This window comes from Adelges cooleyi, unplaced genomic scaffold, assembly GCF_023614345.1.
Source record: "Adelges cooleyi isolate 19-005CV unplaced genomic scaffold, UGA_ACOO_1.1 ACOO_flye_CR_arks_rails_tigmint_CR_PRNA_724, whole genome shotgun sequence".
Taxonomy (NCBI): Eukaryota; Metazoa; Arthropoda; class Insecta; order Hemiptera; family Adelgidae; genus Adelges; species Adelges cooleyi.
Genome location: NW_026096431.1, coordinates 255,259 through 275,001, shown reverse-complemented (window position 1 = coordinate 275,001; position 19,743 = coordinate 255,259). Strand labels below are relative to the sequence as shown.

The 19,743-nt window shown below is 30.3% G+C and overlaps 2 protein-coding genes and 1 long non-coding RNA gene across 7 annotated transcripts in view; all 3 read left to right on the top strand.

Moving 5' to 3' along the window:
* The first annotated feature begins 3,199 nt into the window (after positions 1-3,199).
* LOC126845246 (uncharacterized) lies at positions 3,200-3,946 on the top strand. Its single transcript, XR_007686742.1, has 3 exons — positions 3,200-3,300; positions 3,367-3,555; positions 3,622-3,946. It is a non-coding gene; the product is annotated as an uncharacterized LOC126845246 (long non-coding RNA).
* A 4,010-nt stretch (positions 3,947-7,956) lies between these two features.
* The window catches only part of LOC126845241 (gastrula zinc finger protein XlCGF28.1-like), a 29,171-nt gene continuing 17,384 nt past the window's right edge, over positions 7,957-19,743 (top strand). The window contains exons 1-6 of one of the 5 annotated variants that reach the window (XM_050583865.1): positions 7,957-8,137; positions 9,396-9,610; positions 10,456-10,590; positions 11,029-11,235; positions 11,419-11,619; positions 12,492-13,008. In XM_050583865.1, coding sequence (XP_050439822.1) covers positions 9,438-9,610; positions 10,456-10,590; positions 11,029-11,235; positions 11,419-11,619; positions 12,492-12,762 — 987 coding nt within the window. In that variant the 5' untranslated portion in view covers positions 7,957-8,137; positions 9,396-9,437 and the 3' untranslated portion in view covers positions 12,763-13,008. Of the gene's footprint in view, positions 8,138-9,395; positions 9,611-10,455; positions 10,591-11,028; positions 11,236-11,418; positions 11,620-12,491; positions 13,009-19,743 lie in introns of those variants that run through there. The other 4 variants (XM_050583864.1, XM_050583862.1, XM_050583863.1 and 1 more) reach the window with 4 other exon arrangements.
* The window catches only part of LOC126845236 (zinc finger protein 510-like), a 42,837-nt gene continuing 40,438 nt past the window's right edge, over positions 17,345-19,743 (top strand). The window contains exon 1 of the mRNA XM_050583844.1: positions 17,345-17,525. The gene's annotated coding sequence lies outside the window, so the exon portion shown is untranslated. The remainder of the gene's footprint in view (positions 17,526-19,743) is intronic.

Genomic DNA, 19,743 nt, shown 5'->3' with positions numbered 1-19,743 from the left:
TCCTCCACGAGTAAACCGAGAAAAAAAAACACTGTGGTTGCCGCACGTCGACCTCGACGCACAAATTTCAGACACGCCTGTGAGCATCCATTCCTCGTGGACGAGGTACGAATTGCCAACGGCGTGAATTCATAAATTACATGATGTGTTATATATATAAATATGCGCTTGCGCGTACATGTTGCAGAAATGGATAACGAAACTTCGACTGGAGTTCTTTTAATGGCCCCGTGGCGTCGAAGACTCGTTATCCATTTCTGCAACATGTACGCGCAAGCGCATATATATATATTATTTGTATATATTATTTTTCGGTGCGACGGCGGCGGCGGCGGCAACCGCGGTCAGGTACCGGCTGGCCGAAACGATTGCCCGGCTCCTCCACGAGTAAACCGAGAAAAAAAAACACTGTGGTTGCCGCACGTCGACCTCGACGCACAAATTTCAGACACGTCTGTGAGCCTCCATTCCTCGTGGACGTGGCACGAATTGCCAAAGGCGTGAATTCATAAATTACATGATGTGTTATTTTTATATATATATGCGCTTGCGCGTACATGTTGCAGAAATGGATAACGAGACTTCGACTGGAGTTCTTTTAATGGCCACCGTGGCGTCAAAGACTCGTTATCCATTTCTGCAACATGTACGCGCAAGCGCATATATAAATATGCGCTTAGATGTTCGTTGTGAATATATATATTATTTATTCCAATAAAATTAAATATAATAATAATACTATTATTTATATAATAATCATAGTAGTAATACACACATAACATAATAATCCTAATATGATATAAATTACTTGATGTGTGTGTGTGCGTGTCGTCGACCGGTCCGTCATTATATGTAGAGTACAATAGTCAACGGCAATTAGTTATTTAATTTTTTTTCTGCTAACTGACTATTGCACTTACCCATAATATTATATAACTACGGTATCGTGGACGTATGTTAGATAAACTAATAATGATAATATTTTTTTTTACTTTGTGCACTGACCATGCGGCCGTCGACCTCGACGCACAAATTTCAGACACGTCTGTGAGCCCCCATTCCTCGTGGACGTGGCACGAATTGCCAACGGCGTGAATTCATAAATTACATGATGTGTTATATATATATATATATGCGCTTGCGCGTACATGTTGCAGAAATGGATAACGAGACTTCGACTGGAGTTCTTTTAATGGCCCCGTGGCGTCGAAGACTCGTTATCCATTTCTGCAACATGTACGCGCAAGCGCATATATATATATGCGCTAAGATGTTCGTTGTGAATATATATATTATTTATACCAATAAAATTAAATATAATAATAATACTATTATTTATATAATAATCATAGTAGTAATACACACATAACATAATAATCCTAATATGATATAAATTACTTGATGTGTGTGTGTGCGTGTCGTATAATATTATGGGTAAGTGCAATAGTCAGTTAGCAGAAAAAAAATTATATAACTAATTGCCGTTGACTATTGTACTCTACAGATAATGACGGACCGGTCGACGACACGCACACACACATCAAGTAATTTATATCATATTAGGATTATTATGTTATGTGTGTATTACTACTATGATTATTATATAAATAATAGTATTATTATTATATTTAATTTTATTGGAATAAATAATATATATATTCACAACGAACATCTAAGTGCATATATATATATGCGCTTGCGCGTACATGTTGCAGAAATGGATAACGAGTCTTCGACGCCACGGGGCCATTAAAAGAACTCCAGTCGAAGTCTCGTTATCCATTTCTGCAACATGTACGCGCAAGCGCATATATATATATGCACTTAGATGTTCGTTGTGAATATATATATTATTTATTCCAATAAAATTAAATATAATAATAATACTATTATTTATATAATAATCATAGTAGTAATACACACATAACATAATAATCCTTATATGATATAAATTACTTGATGTGTGTGTGTGTGTGTGCGTGTCGTCGACCGGTCCGTCATTATCTGTAGAGTACAATAGTCAACGGCAATTAGTTATTTAATTTTTTTTCTGCTAACTGACTATTGCACTTACCCATAATATTATATAACTACGGTATCGTGGACGTATGTTAGATAAACTAATAATGATAATATTTTTTTTTACTTTGTGCACTGACCATGCGGCCGTCGACCTCGACGCACAAATTTCAGACACGTCTGTGAGCCCCCATTCCTCGTGGACGTGGCACGAATTGCCAACGGCGTGAATTCATAAATTACATAATGTGTGATATATATATATATTTATATATATGCGCTTGCGCGTACATGTTGCAGAAATGGACAACGAGACTTCGACTGGAGTTCTTTTAATGGCCCCCGTGGCGTCGAAGACTCGTTATCCATTTCTGCAACATGTACGCGCAAGCGCATATACAGGGTGATCCAACTAACGTAAGACACTCATTTTCTCTGAAAGTATGAATATTTTGCGAATTTTTTTTTCCCTAAAATTTTAGGTACATATTTAGCTACATTTTTCAATATTTAGAAAAATTTTTTCTTCAACCCTTATACGTTAAATAAGTACGAACCCCGTTTTTTCAAATGGGAACATATGTTTTAAATTCCATAAATATAAAGACAAAAAATCTAAAAAAATGTTAGCGTTTGAATTTTTAATTTTCATCCATTTGTTCGCTGTTTATGACTTTGTAAAGATTTGAATTTTTGTCTATATTTCTTAATAATTTCATTCGATTCGACAAAGACAAGTAGTTTTATTACGACGGTCATCACATCAAATATAATAATAATTTGATGTTAACGCATTCCGTATCATAATTAGATATAATAAATAACCATACATTATTAGACGAAAGGTAGACTGTTACGGATAACGGACTTTACACTTTAACCTAATCTAGCTGGAGCTAGTCATTAGCTGGTTATCTCGGATAACAATCTAGTATCTAAACTATGTATCAGTTACCACGGAATAATCGAGTGACCAGTACCCATAATATATTTTATTATTTGTACAAAATCGCATTATATTTATTATTTGTACATAACCTCATCGCTAACAAATTTCGACTTCGAAGTTCACACGTTTTCCATTAGTGAAATGAGAAATTGCAAACTTAATTAAAAAATGTTAGTAAATTTACATTTTACTTTATAGTAAATATGATAGCATGCTTATTGTAGTTAGGTCATAACTCGTTATTTTATAATTTTTTAAATATATTAATTGATAATATTTGCTCTCGACTTTATTTTGACGTTACATTCTTGGACACACCATTAATTTAATAGGTAAGTGTATTAAAGTTTAATAGATAATTTAATACAATACGAATTCAATTAGCTTTTTTATTTTAGGTTGAATGCTTTTTTCCGAAAATCTTTTATCATTTAAAAATCAATGTTATCATGTCAGAAATATCTATGGCGTTGAGAATAGGCTATACCAATTACTATGGAAATGTCTTTTCAATTGGACCCAAGACTGAAGACCTTACAATTTTATATTAAGGTGTAAATTATAAATATAAAGCATTAATTTAATAGGTAAGTTTATTAGAGTTTAATGGGTAATTTAATACAATACGATTTCAATTAGCTTTTTTAATTTAGGTTGAATGCTTTTTTACTGAAAATATTTCATCTTTTAAAAACCAATGTTATCATGTAAAATTGGATTTGAGTATGACATATCAATTGCTATGGAAATGTCTTTCCAATCGGACCCAAGACCTTACATTTATATATCAAGGTGTAAATTATAAGTATAAAACATTTATTTCTAATGTGACATTTTTTCATGTGAATGTATAATATCAACACTAAGCAATTTGAATGAAAAGTGTGTTGTGTTAACTTAAAATAATTATTAATGCATGTATTTGTGTATGTGGGTTGATAATACTCATATACCTGTTTCATTTATTTTTAAAAATATCAGTAATTAATGTATGAATTTCATACTACTACATACAAGGAATCACTTCTTGATTATACCATTATTTATAATAATATGTAAGTATATTATTTTTATTTGATTAAACTTATCTAAGGTAGTTCAAATGTCTGCTTTCAGTTTAGTTATTTCTTACAATGATATAACCCATATATTGTGTGTCTGACATACATTACGGATATTTTATCATAAAGTTTTAGCTATAACTGACACAGGTATTTGGCTATCAAAGTTAAATTTTATATCAAATTAATTAATATACAATAATTCTCTCTTTAAAAAAGTAGTAATTCTGTTAATTTGTATTTAATGAATTCAGTAAATCAAGTAAATTATTTTTTTGAACTTGCCTAAGATAATTCTTATAGTTAATTTTATTTATTGAATTTTGATTTTGTTAGATTTGTTTAATTACCAACGATTGTTAAAAGAAAAAAATTTAAATCAGTATTATAGAAGTTGAACAATTTCAAATGTATAGATATTGTTTTTGTTTAATATTTTTGATTGAATATTTTCAAATTAGTAACATTTGTAATTTTTAAATTTATTGTTGTATTAATAAATAGTTTATGAATATTTTATTAGTTAAATACTTATATTATCAGACAAAAGATTATTATTGTTCTTTAAATGTTATACTATACTATATGTTTGTCGTTGAAATTTATCAACACAATTGTTTGACTATGTGTTGTCAATGTTCAAATTTTGTAAAATACACAGTAAAAATTAATAAAAATTGTTTTTTAACTCTTTAAAGTAGGAAAATTGTCGCATACGCATTACAGCAAATATTCTTTTAACCATTATTTGCATCATTAAAGGTAAACAAATTTTATTTTTAACAACTATGCATTATAAGTTAGTATAATTGATTTTATAATTATTTGTATTTATACATAAATATAGTATACATGTATGTATGTGTATAAAATCAGACAAACTTGTCGCATACAAATTCCATAAAATTGAAATCCTTAAAAATGTGTTTTATTACAGAATAATTGTTAAATTTAGATACTACAATTTAGCTAAGGCTATTTTTGATTTAATATTGCCACTTTTACATAATCTTAGTAAAACGTACCCGTTATAATAGTTTAATAATGTCAATACTTTAATTTGTATAGTAAACAAGGAAATATCAGATAATGGTTTTCTTTTTAAACAACTAAAATCTATTAAGCTTTTAATTTTCTAGATATTAAATAGTGAAGAAAATAATAAAAATAAGAAAATACTGATTATACATAAAATCAAAATAAGCAGATTCAACTGTAAAAGAATTAACTTTTCAATTTGAAATTTTTGAAACAGACATATTTTATTATAAAGGCTTTAGAATCACTATTATTATAACATTGTACACCTTATAAGTTTTAATAATAATTAGTAAGTACTTATAAAAAGATTAGAAACATATAAACTATTTAATTTAATAGTTATTAATAAAATAAAAAAGACAAGTTCTGATAATTTAATGATTGGGTGACACAAACCCTAACTTTATTTCTGAAGTTTGAGTATCACTGTGTGATTTTGTGTAATTGAGTCACAAACTATTGATCCATATTTTTATTAACGGGATCTTAATAAGAAATAACTTGACTTAAAAAAAATGAAATATCAATGATGTTGAAAAATTTACCGTTACAGAAAAATCAAATCATTTTTGCCAACAGGATGGAGAAAACAGAAAAAAAAGTATAAGTACTTTGAATCATAGTTTGGAACTACCGGCTTAAATTAAGTCGATAATTAATACAATTTCAAACTTAACTGTGATTTTGTTGTAGGTTCCTAAAACACTGTTTACAAACATCTAGTCTTTAGACAACTTAATCATTTAAACACAGTCCACTTTATTGCATTATTTTTTATTAATAAAGTTGTTTATATAATAAAAAAAAGTTAGTTATAAATGTAAAATAAGCAACATTTTAAATATTTACTGTAGAATTAAAATAGTAAGCAAATTAAATCGAAAATTCCTTATTTATTGTATATTGCTTAAAACAATTATTTGAGCACAGAACATATTTTGAATAAATTGAACATAACTAAACAAACAATAGTAACGCTTCGCGACGCTTGTCCATTCAATGTATGCACTTATGAGATTGTAAGCCAAATTTTAAAGCTATTGTTTACTACCTATAAAAACTATAAAAATTATAATTTTCATAATAGCATAATAATAATCTGTTGTACTGTGCTGTTACTTGTTGAATGTAGAACATAGATAGTAGAAAAATATGATAACTAATGATAATAATATTTTGTATTATCATCATAGTAGCAGTTATCAACCTACTTGTACCGCGGTTTTTGATTGTTGTGGTTAAATAGCCATTCGTTAGCCGCTGTTAATATAGGTCTGTCAACCTACCTGTCATGACGGTGTGTTAGAAAAGTCGGTAATCTATAAATATGAATCGCTGGTCAAACAAAATATCACAAAACATTGTATTGTGTTTGGTTATCTGTGTACTCATCTATCGGACAATGCGATCATAAATAAGTATTTTATTGGCTCCCGGTCTTTGGAATACCAAAGAAATATAACAATATTTAAGAGAAAATGTAATATATTTACAAAGTCATAGCTAACGACTAGATGGATAAAAATTAATAATTCAAACGATAACATATTTTTAAATTTTTTGCCTACAAATTTATGGAATTAAAAACATATGTTGCCATTTGAAAACGTGAACTTAGACCCTTTTTATCGTATAAGGGATGAAAATAAAAATTTTCGAAGCATTGAAAAATGTAGAAAAACTTATACCTAAAAGAATAGGAAAAAATGTTTTTTCAAAAAATTCATATTTTCCGAGAAAATGAGTGTCTTACGTTAGTTGGATCACCCTGTATATATATGCGCTTAGATGTTCGTTGTGAATATATATATTATTTATTCCAATAAAATTAAATATAATAATAATACTATTATTTATATAATAATCATTGTAGTAATACACACATAACATAATAATCCTAATATGATATAAATTACTTGATGTGTGTGTGTGTGTGTGTGCGTGTCGTCGACCGGTCCGTCATTATCTGTAGAGTACAATAGTCAACGGCAATTAGTTATTTAATTTTTTTTCTGCTAACTGACTATTGCACTTACCCATAATATAATATAACTACGGTATCGTGGACGTATGTTAGATAAACTAATAATGATAATATTTTTTTTTACTTTGTGCACTGACCATGCGGCCGTCGACCTCGACGCACAAATTTCAGACACGTCTGTGAGCCTCCATTCCTCGTGGACGTGGCACGAATTGCCAACGGCGTGAATTCATAAATTACATGATGTGTTATATATATATATATATGCGCTTGCGCGTACATGTTGCAGAAATGGATAACGAGACTTCGACTGGAGTTCTTTTAATGGCCCCCGTGGCGTCGAAGACTCGTTATCCATTTCTGCAACATGTACGCGCAAGCGCATATATATATATGCGCTTAGATGTTCGCTGTGAATATATATATTATTTATTCCAATAAAATTAAATATAATAATAATACTATTATTTATATAATAATCATAGTAGTAATACACACATAACATAATAATCCTAATATGATATAAATTACTTGATGTGTGTGTGTGTACACTGTAACTTTTTTAATACTGAATCAATTCCTTTAAGTAGCAACAAATCTATAAATCACGAATTTCATCTAGTTTATACTTTAGAGGGGGGGGGGGGGTAAAAGTTAAAAAAATGTTTACTTCTTCACAATTGAAATTTGAAAAACAAAAAAAACCGTACTAGTTTTTAATAATCGATCATATTTTCGCTGTAGTGTTGATAATATAATTGAATATGTTGATAAGCCCGCGCTTTTTAATATTTATCTTCACAGTATTCTACCTCCAGCCAGCCATCGCGGTTGCCATTGTTATCACATATTCACACTAACACACACACATTATTATCAAGTGTGCGGTAGCGTCTGTAACATAATGTATTTACCGTCTCTGACTTACTCAAAGTGAATTTTTTTGTTTGAAACGGTCTAAAATAGTTGTATGTGAACATATTATAATAAAAAAAAGATTCAGTGCGTGGTTTTATACCTGTCGTTTGACGTTGTTAGGGATCAGAGCCTTGACAAAAAATCTCATCGCATTGCTGTGTATTAGTAAGTACCGAGTAACATTATGGTTTTATTTATTGATTTTTAACAATTTATTCGATTCTGTAGTTTACCGGTTGGGTAATGAATTTTAAACAATTTCAATGTGTTTCATACATTTGTTTGTCGAGTAATTTGACTTGTGGAGTGAGATTTGCCATCATTGGCTGTAGAAACGATAATTGATAAGAAGTCACGTATAGGTGTAGACTGTGGTTTGTTCATTGTGAATTTACTTGTAGTATGAATAATATTTTATTATTATTTGTACTGTTCAAATTGTTCTAGAGTTCCTCTTTATTAATATCTGTAATGTTTTTACTTTACCAATTAAATTAGGTAAATTTCTCTGATTAATATATTATTACAAAGCAATCAAAACTTTGTTATGGCAAAAAAAAGAACATTTATCACAGTGCATTGATTATAAAAATTACAAGTTACGTTTATATGTTCATTTTATAAATCATTTTTTACGTTTAAAACCATATTAATTTCTTAAACTACATTGTGTGTGTTTTAATTTTGATAACGGTTTAATGTATAAAAATTGTTTTAATGTGTTTACGTGACTTGAATGAGTTTTAATTTCAAACCGTTATAATACCATCTTATTATTAATACTATCTTACTAGATGATAGAAAACTAAGACAAATTTTAGTTCTGAACTACAATACAGAATGGGCTATTAGTATTATTTTCAATGAAAACGATACTATTAGCGCCCGCCCTGTATTAGTGTATAAAACTAAAATTTGTCTATCGGTTGGCTATCTAAAATATTTATCAATAATATTAGTAGTAATGGTTTGGTTAAAGTTGTTAATATCTATTTAAGCATTATTTTTAATTTATTGCTATTATTAAGTTGATAGTCATTATTTTTTATGCTAAAAATTATATATTTTTCTAACTATTATAATCTGCCATAAAAGAAAAAATATTTATATGTATTTAGAGAAAGTGGTAACTAATTTATATTTTATGGAGAAAGAAAATTCATATTGTGTAGTATTACATTTTTTAAAAGTGGATTTTTTTTTTATTAGTAAGATGTTACTCAATCGACTAAAATTTTAATCATCGAATCAATGTTTTGATTTTCTTGAAAAACCTCTAGGCTCTTATTTGGCTTTATTTTGCAAAAATGTGTGTCTGCACTGGTGTTTTATTTAAATTTGTTTAGACACAGGCGCTCATCTTTTTTAATAAAAAAAATTGTTATATCTTGTCCTAATTTTTTAAATACACTTTGTTTTTTAGTTAAACTAGTGAGAATCAGAAATACCAAAAACCAGTACTAAAATGGACGATTATAACGGGACCATGATTAATATAGAGGAAGACGAGGACGTAAAACAGTATTTCAACGAAGTCTTAGTGAAAATACCTGAGCTGAATCACATTAATGATACACGCAACAATTCTCCGACAAACCATAATGGTTATCAAAAAACAATTGACGAGTATGCATACAAGTAATGTAATTTTTATCCTATCTTTCAGTCATCCCTATGCTTGACGCCCAGTATACGTATTATGACTTTGATAATGCTAACTATGAGAGGATTATTCATAAGTTAGAGAATACTGACTGAAGTAGTGTCTTTAACTCAAAATCGACTGATCAATCTGCTGAATTTTTTCATAAGTTTCTGCTTGATAGTATTCATGAGTGGGTTCATTTACGTATTTAAATAAAATAAAAGCAATGCAATTTAGTCTATATTTTAAACTATTAGATATAGTCTTATTTGTGTTAAATACTTCAATATTGGCTTTAAATATTTAAAAAGAATAGGAAAAATTGTGGCGAGCAACAATACAAATTCATCACTGCCCGGAGAGACTAGTGCGATAACTGACCGTACAGGTTTTATGAATATTACAAGCGTATCTGCTCGCGTTGCTTATCTAATTAAATTATATTGTTGAACACATCATAAATATTTTAATACATTCTAAACCACTTTCACTAAAAGTACATTTATGGCTATAACAAACGACATAAACTAACTGTTTTATTATGTCTTATAATAAATAACCTAATTCAAATGAGGGCAGACATTCTATGCCAGCAACATCCTAGGAGTATAGATGGTTATATAAAAACAATTTATCTTAGGATAGTCTGGTTCATATTCAAATAATTGTATACTTTTCCATAACATGAGCAGTTAAATTTACATTTAGTGATAATTATTGTTTTATACACCTATATAATTTCCCAAACTTCTACAGTCTATGTCTATAGTTATTTATTATATTAAAGTTAAACATAGAAGAATCGATACTAATTAAAAAAATGTACTCTATTTTTTAGACTTAATGAAGCAGGAGGTATTAAAATTGAAGTTGGAGAAACGGGCGATTATCATTATAAGTCTATTTTTGAATTAGAAAAAGAAAACAAACAAGGGCAAGAGCAACAAAATACAATCGACGCGAATGAATACGAGTAATATATTTTATAAATAATATCTAATGTAATATAAACATTAGAGTATAATTAACTTTGCCAAAACATCAGTTTGAACTCCATGCAATTTTTTTAATACTAAACAAACATCTAAAGTTGTTAAGCTGTTTTGCTAAACTGCTATTTTGGATGAGGCTTTTCCTTTTAAATTATTACTCGTTTTTAGCTTATTTAAACTTGTTCGTTTTTGGAGCCTAGTACGATAACTAACCATACAGGTTTTATGAGTATTACAAGCGTATCTCCCCGAGTTGCTTATCTAATACAATGTTGAAAATATTATAAATATTTTAATTTATCGGAAACAAACTTCACTAAAAAGTAATTTTAAAAACAACATCAACTATAAACTTACTGTTTTATTATGTCTTCTTTTTTAGTTATTGTAATTTTTTAAATTATTTTATAATTATTCAGGTATTCTGAATCAAAAATCAAAATTGAAGTGGAAACGTATGATAACTACGATACAGTGTTCAAAATTGATAAAGTCGACGAGGGGAACAATGAAATAACTGAAACCGTTACAAAAGAAACAAAATCGACCAACATTGAAAAATCCAATAATAGTTGCGTCACAGCACAGAACGAACTTCTAAAATCATTTGACGGGAATATTTATAAGTAATTCTTTTTAAAATAAATATTGTAATATTAAATTTAATATTGTGATAATAAAATATCGCACAGTCACCACAAACAAAGAACCGTTTCACTGATAGCGTGTAGTACATCATTCGTAACATGCATTACTCGCTGCTGATATTATCTATTTAAATTTTGATATTTTAACTAAATCGTTTTTAGTAACAGAGAAGTGTGCAATACAACGTTGGTTAAAGTCGAAGTTGATTTGGTAGATGGACATTATTACGAATCCTTGATTGAAGTTGAAGAAAATGGGCTTTTGGATTTGCAAACGACCGCCCAACGCATACCTCTATCACATAGTGCATATTCATCGACCCAGGAAAGATCTACAAAACAGGTCTTCAATATAAATATTTTGTAAGGCAATACATATAACATAATAAATTATCACTGGTATATTAAATTTAAAAAAAAAGTAGAGTTGCGAGTTAACACCTGAGAGATATTCAAATTTTTTCTTCTTCTTCTTCGTAGTTGACGGCCTTTAAGTCCAAACTGACAAAAACATGCCATGCCATCTCTCTCTATCCTGCGCTAGGACTTGCCAATCAGCATCCGGTTCAACCCGCTCCACATCTTTTGACACCTGGTCTTCCCACCTCAACCTTGGTCTACCAAGTGGTCTTACGCCTTTTGGAGAGCCACATAGTACCCTGTGTATTAGGGCGCTTTTTTTCCCCCATGCGTGGCCAGCCCAAAAGAGCCGCCTCTTTGTTATATCGTCGACTATGTTTGGTTTCTGATATGGCTTCCTGATCTTCACATTATGTCTAATTCTCCATTCTCCTGTATTCCTACAAAAGTTCTATACAGTTGTACCTTTAGACTCTTAGACAACAATCTTTTGACTTGAACAGCTTCCAATCCAAATCCAATCCAAAATAGCATCTATTGCCTGCCTGTATTCTTGTGTTTATCTCCTCTTGTATTTAATTATTCTGAGTTAAAAGTGTACCTAGGTACTTGGGCTTCTGAACTCTATTACACCGAGAGATATTCAAATTTTTATAGGAATTATTGAATTTGCTTGAATATAGAGTTTCGTAATTGTATCTATCAATTTATCTAGATGATTCAAAATTTAATTCAGTTGGATTTTTTGTAAAACCAACAAATTTACATCTCTCAATCTCTCAAAATAAAAAATTAAGCAGTAATATACAAATGTGAAAAGAATAATACTTTTTTAAACGTTTTTTTTTTTAATTTACCGTTTTGTTTTGTTATAGGGCACACTCTGGTGAGAAGCCCTACAAGTGTGAGGTGTGTTCTAAGCCATTTTCTAAAAAATCTGGCCTAAGAGATCACGAGCGCGTGCACACCAGGGAAAAACCTTATAAGTGTGCTATTTGCTTAAAATCATTTTCACGTAAAAGCTACCTCTCAATACATGGACGAGTACACGCTGGCGAAAAACCCTATAAATGTGCTGTATGTTTTAAGTCGTTTACTGATAAATCATACCTTACAAAACACAACAAACGCGTACACTCTGATTGATTACCCTCAAAAATATGTTTACTCAAGTTTATTTTCTCAATAATCGAAGTTTATAAATTTTAACTTAAAACTATATAGTAATATATTTTTTATTTTATTACTAACATAAAAATGTGTATATGTGCGTTACTTATTTCAATCAATGTTTATTGAAACGTGTTTATATACTTCTGGAGCAAAATGTATTTTTAATTATATTGTTGGTTATTGTGTTTAATCAGTGCACGTTAAATATCGGAAGCTACTAGACACTAGTATTTGTAATGATTAAACAAAACTACATGTTAATAATAATTTTATATAATGACTATTGTAATTTGTTTAATATATAATATATTTATACAATTATTTGATAACTCCTTTTATTTATTTATTACCAGCTTTCGTCACCTGACGTTGCCCGGGATTTAGTTTGCCAGGGCTAAGTAAAATTAATATATATATAATCGGTATAAGTTATACATTAATGAAATGTTTTGAAAAAACATTGAAAAATCATATAATAGTTGCGTGACAGAACAGAACGATCTTTTAAAAACATTTGACGGGAATATATATGTACAAGTAATTATTTTTTATATAAATATTGTAACTAAATACCTAAATATAAAGTAATAATAAAATGTCGCACTGTCACTACAAACGAATAATCGATACACTGATAGCACCTAGTACACTTTTCTACCATAACATTCATTACTCGCTTCTCAGCAATATTATGTATAGTTATGTGATCCAGCACACAACTGGATTACATAGTGCACACGCATTAACCCAGTAAGGCAAAGTTTAATTTAATGTAAGTTATCACTTGATTTTTCGTTAAAATAAAGAGATGAAAAAGTTCTTCTTGTTCTGTACATTACATAGTATTTATTATTATTAAAAGTACTGTTTAATAATTCAAAATAATAAGTAATACAAAAAAAAAAATTAAGTAAATAGAGAGCGCAAGTAAAAAACCTGAACGAATTAATGAATTTGCTGGAAAATAGAGATACGTCTCCAAGTTCTTCTTATATTTTCTAATTGTATTGTTATCTATAATTCTATCTATTTATCCAGATGACTCAAATTTATTAAGGTGCACACTGGGCGAAACCCCAATAAATGTGCCGTATGTTTTAAGTAATTTACTACAAAATCAAACCTCAAAAAACACAACAAACCCGTACACACGGATTGATTACCCCAAAAAATATGTATACTTTAGTTTTTGATAAAGTATCCAAATTATAATCACACGCTATGTTCCGATTTGCGTTTTTCTTAAATTTTTGATCGAGGATAATTTCATGAATAAATATTTATTAGAAATGAGAACCAGATAAAATCGTAGCACTTTATTTATTTGACTTCATTTATTGTTTTGATAACATTATGATAAGACTGTTAGGGTTTTGGGTAAACTATGATAAATTTTCACAACAACTAAGAAGGCACAATTTAACACGTAAGGTCACAAAATAAAAATGATTACATCATTATGATAAGAAAAAACTGTATTGAAAAAGGTAAATCGGAATTTACAAACCGTATAAATCGTTTATCCTATTTGAAAAACGATTTAAAATTTTGATACAATTAAGATAAATTTAAATTTAATAATAACATTATGTTAAAAATAAACATTGCCATTCAGAAAAACGATTAAATGAAGCTATTACTTGAAAATCAATAGCTTTAAATGACTGTTTTATTACTTTCCTCAACATGGCAAAACTATATTGACTTTCAAAATCCTCCAATAATGTAAAATTATGTTTATCCCAAATAGTATTGTAACGATCTAACATGGACCACCGGTGTGAAAAATACGTTTTAGTGAACTTACCAGTAGTAAAGTTACTTTCGTCGAAAAAAAAATTATTCGAATTTATTTCCATTAGACGTGCCATAACGGTATTTTCAAGCTCTTTGTTTTTTTCCACATCGGCTAACATGGATTCTGATGATGATGCATCAAAAAGTCTAGCAATAAATTCTAGATCGTTGTCTAGTTTCAAATTAAAAAACCCTATAATTTCGTTGAAATACCTTAATATCTTCGAGTTGGACCTTTTTATCTGACGGATGGCAGTTTCTGGCTTGTCCCATTTTTCGCCTTTCTTATTCAATGGGTCTACTGATGCCGGTAAGTAATATCCAACTTCACGTACGTATTTCCACGTGATATAGAACAAAACATATTTCACAAGGTCCGTGAAAACATCTTGACATTTAGCAACTTTGTTGGCCAGCACATAAAAAGATTCGACGATGTTGTTATTGCCGGAGCAGGTGTCCTTTATTAGACGGGCTAAAGATTGTCGTTCCGATTGGTCGGCGATTTCTGCAAAGTCATTCAACAATTGACTCAAGATGCGGAAATCGAAAATTGCCGGCTTCAAAAGCAAATGGCTGAACGCAAAGTAAAATTTACAATCGTCGATGGTCATCGTTTTAGTTATTTTAGAGATCCTGTCGCGGATCACACGGTCGAGTTTGGCCGCGGATTCTTTGATTGTCACAGATCTACTATAACAACAACCGTCGTATTGATCGTCGTACGCGTTATGATTGTTTGGGATTTTGCAATGTCGCTCAACGAACAGTCCAAGTCTGGCGTAAACGGTATCGTGCTCGCTCAGCAAATGGCTTCGTTTGTCCGCGTCGTTCAGTATAAGGTGTTTGTCCATTGTCTTCAATGTTCTCGCGTACACGTACACGAGCCATAAATGATCAACCGAATCGATTTTACCGAAACAATACAGCACGTTTAACATGTCGACCACTCGGTGTTCGAAAAGCCACACGGATTCTTCGTTGTCGTCAACAAGTTGCGATAACGCATCGTCGCCGTCTTCGGTCCATAGAGGTCTGATCACATTCATGTAATGCCTACAATTGTGCACATAACTGCACAGTAGATGTACACAAATCTCATCAATCGCCGCCTGTGTTGAAGTTGCCTTCAGTTGTGCATATACTTGTACCGATCGTTCGTGATGGTATCCCGTTTCTACTTTGAGTAATTTTTTATACTGCCCGTCCGTGTATGTCTTGGCATATTTTTGACGTTTACACGAATCGCCGTATTGCCAGAGAGCCGCTGTCACTGCGATCAGCAACACTAATGGCCGAGAAAAAGACATGACCTCGTTTAAAACTTGAAATATAATTTTACTATTACCGGTAAAATACGACAAAACTACTAATCGGGTACGGGGCTGTCACTAGGCTGTCGTGGTTTTCGCAGTACTGACAGTTGTGTACTGTATTTTATTTCTCTACGGAAAATCCAACGCGCGATAACATATTTTTCTTGATATTTTCGTTTGCCGCGGCAGAGTTTACTTACGGCGTTCTACTTTTTTTTCTTTTTTTTTTATGTAACCAAGTGCGAGTTTAAAAAATATTTCACGGGCTATGCAAAGAAACCTTATGTATGTACAACACATATTTTTTGGACGATCGTGTCGCTTTTTATGTTTAACGAATACTGCCTTTACGAATCCGAAAAACAAAAAAAAAGTTTTTATAAAAAAAAAACCCCCCCTTGTGCGAACGATTACTGACCAATACCTACGTGTGTTAATTATGGCTATCGACGGATGTTCATAAAGCAATATACCTACCATTACAAACTGTCGATAATAGTCTTGTAATGGCAAAAAAAACAATCAATTGTAAAAATATAATATTAAGACTCGGCTGAAAAAAGGTTTTTTCTTTTTTAATCAATTTAACCAATCATTCAAGGGCGGATACAGTGGTCCTAAACGGGGTGGGGGGGGGGCAATATACATAAATGAACAAAAAAAATAATAGGAATAGCTAGGCATCAAAATTGTCTTATTATTAGTCGACATGAAAATTAGTTGTGTACAGAAATCAGTCATACTGGTGAATGTGATGGGTTTTAGAAGACACCTACTATTAATTTTGAATGAAAAATTTAGGGGTTAGGGATAGTCAGGATTTTCAAGTATAATGTCTCAAAAATATTATCTGAAAATTTCAAGTTGATCAAAGGAATATAGATGACTCGGTGTAAGTAATTAAATAATTTATTTTTCTATACATATATCGAGTATAAAACTTTTAAAATGAGTTTTTCTCGAAACTATTTTTTCTAAGTCGGTGACCACTGTAATATTCAAAAACCACAACACTGATTTGAATAAAATTTGTACAGCTTATTAAAAGCATAAAAAACTAGTGCCTGATCGGAGGTTTTTTTTTTTATTAAAAATTACATTTTTTATAAACAATAAACCAGTGCATTTTTCCTTGAAAATCCGCGAGTAAATGATTAGAGGTCACCATTTTGTTTAATAAAAAAAAGCTTTGAATAGACACTAGATTAAACTAATGATTTTTTTAGGTTTGATTGATTAAAGATGATGGCGAGGAGGTTACAGGTTTGAAGTTAAGTTCAAAAGACATGTTTAGAAAATTGTCATTGGAAAAAAGTGTACAATGGATGAAATGATCCTTGGTAGTAACGCATGCAGTTTGGGAAAAATGGTGCTATCCCACTGCATTCTACCTCCGGCCGCCACTATTATCACTTGTGTTACACACACACACATCATTGTCAAGTCGGTAGTAGTGTCTGTAACAATATATTTTTCATGTTTTAATTTGCTCTATGTGGCTGATTTATATGAAATGTATGTAATTAAATTTATGAACATATAACAAATTAGATTCAGTGCTTGCTGCGTTTTATACTGACAGTTTGACGTTTCAGGGAATAGAGCATTGAAAAACATAACAGTGTAAGTACCAAGCAACACTTTGTTCCGTTTATTTATTTGTGAAAATTATTAAGTATCCAGTTTTCTTACATTCTTCAAAAAGTCTAGTCAGAATTGCTATCGGTGGTCGTAGGGACGATAGTTGATAAGAAGTTACGTAAAGGGTTAGACGGTTTTTGTCATTATTTGTGAGATCTATTTAGTGTGAACGATATACCTATTATTGTAACGGAATGTACTGTATGATAGTTTCTCATGGCATTACTTATTAACAATTGGATATGATCAACTGTTTGAATTGACCGAACAATAATGAGATCGGCTGTATATACGCAACTGTAAGGTGATGGAAAACAACAGAATAGAAAATATAACATGAATAAAATGACGTACTTAGACAATTATCGACACACATTAAAGTAAAAATAGTACTAATAGATAAATCCTACTCTATGATATTTTCTAATTTAATTCATAATTATTTTTTGTAAACATTTTCACCATGGGTACATTTCTTTTGTTGAATCTCTACTGGTAGGTCCAATGTTTTCCATTTTTCATAAAAATAAACAACGCGCTTAACACAGTTAAATAATTAGTTAAAAAATAACCGAGTGAGCCGCGAAAAGTACTCATAACAGTTGTGTGTAAACATCTTATTTCGGGTTCTGCGTAAAATAAAATTTAAAAAAAGAGCTGAACATATTATGTGCAAGAACTTTATTGAGAAACGATTGCTATTTTATGTTGTTGACATTATTGGTTTATGATAAGTAATAACTATAATAAGATACATAAACACGAGACTGTATGTTGTCTAATTTTGCTTGAATACTGCATCTATACTGTGCCTAATTGTGTAGTACTCACTTGTCTATATGAGTTTATCTGGAGATTAAAAGTATATTTCAGAAATTGAATAAGACTTTCTCCTTCTGTATTGAAGTTGGCGTTAAAATCTCCACTGATTAACCAAGGCAGCATGTAATAGTTATTCTTCAAAATACCTGACCCCTCTTCTGTGTATGGCAGAAGTACAAAGTGGATAAAATCTATTATTGATTGTATAATATGTTGTTTGGGGAACTGTATACAACGGTCTTGAGTATTGTTTGACCATTTAGTATACACATAGCTGATAGGCCTTATGGAGCTTTTTATATTTTTTTTGTTGTTCCCCGTGTGTGTAAGTCATAGTTTAAATGTAACAAAAGTTTTTTTTTCGGGTTAATCGGAAACACCAATTTATCTATTTTACGTTACGACATAAATATATAAATATGTTTGTCTATTCTGATTTTTTTTTAAAATTTTATTTAAATATCAATTACATGTACATAGTTGTAAATTATTTAATTTTAATAACACAAAGAAATAACATAAAAGAAAAGAGAAAAAAAAACCAAATACATTTTCAGAATTAACAGAGTTTAACTCCGGTTAGGTTCAATTCCGGCCAATGAGCATCTTACAGTACTGCGTTACGCACTTGTCCATGCTTTTAATTTAGGTTTATTGGATACAATTTTATTACTTAAGTACAATATGTCAATTATATTCAACAAAAACATTTTTTTTTTTTGGTTTTGCTTAAATGTTTTTTTTCTTCTAATTTTGTAATTTATTTATATAGGTATTCACTGTATCAAAATTTCTATTATATTATGTTATTAAACAATTACCTCATTCAATTTGAGTTACGATCCATATAATGTATTATATGATGTATATTATATTATACTAAGAACCTATATTATATAATTCTAATTTTCCATTCTATTCTACTTGTTTATTTTATTTAACCTTACTTGTATAATATAACTTAACATACACCCCTAGTTACCATTGGACATATATCCGAAATGTTAACTGGTCAAATGACCCTTATTTAACGTTCCGAGTGCGTCCGGCGAAAGGTATCATCCGAGAGCGTCCTAAAAAAAAGGTAATTTTTCTGACGTAGCCCGAAAGCGTCCCAAGAAAAAAAATGCTTATACCCAAGTTTTTTTAGGTGTTTGTTTTTAACTTATTTTCAATAATGTGCGTTTGTTATATTTTAATTACTTCCCTGATGCTTATGTTGTGGCTGATGTTTATATGCCATTATTGTTACAAAATACTGTGTGGTCATTTGCCCAGCTTTAAATTGTTTGATGTTTTCATCAATAAAATCATTTTGTTTACAAGTCGTCAATTTCAGTTTTCCTATTGTCTGTTTAGTTAATATCGAAGGCCTAGC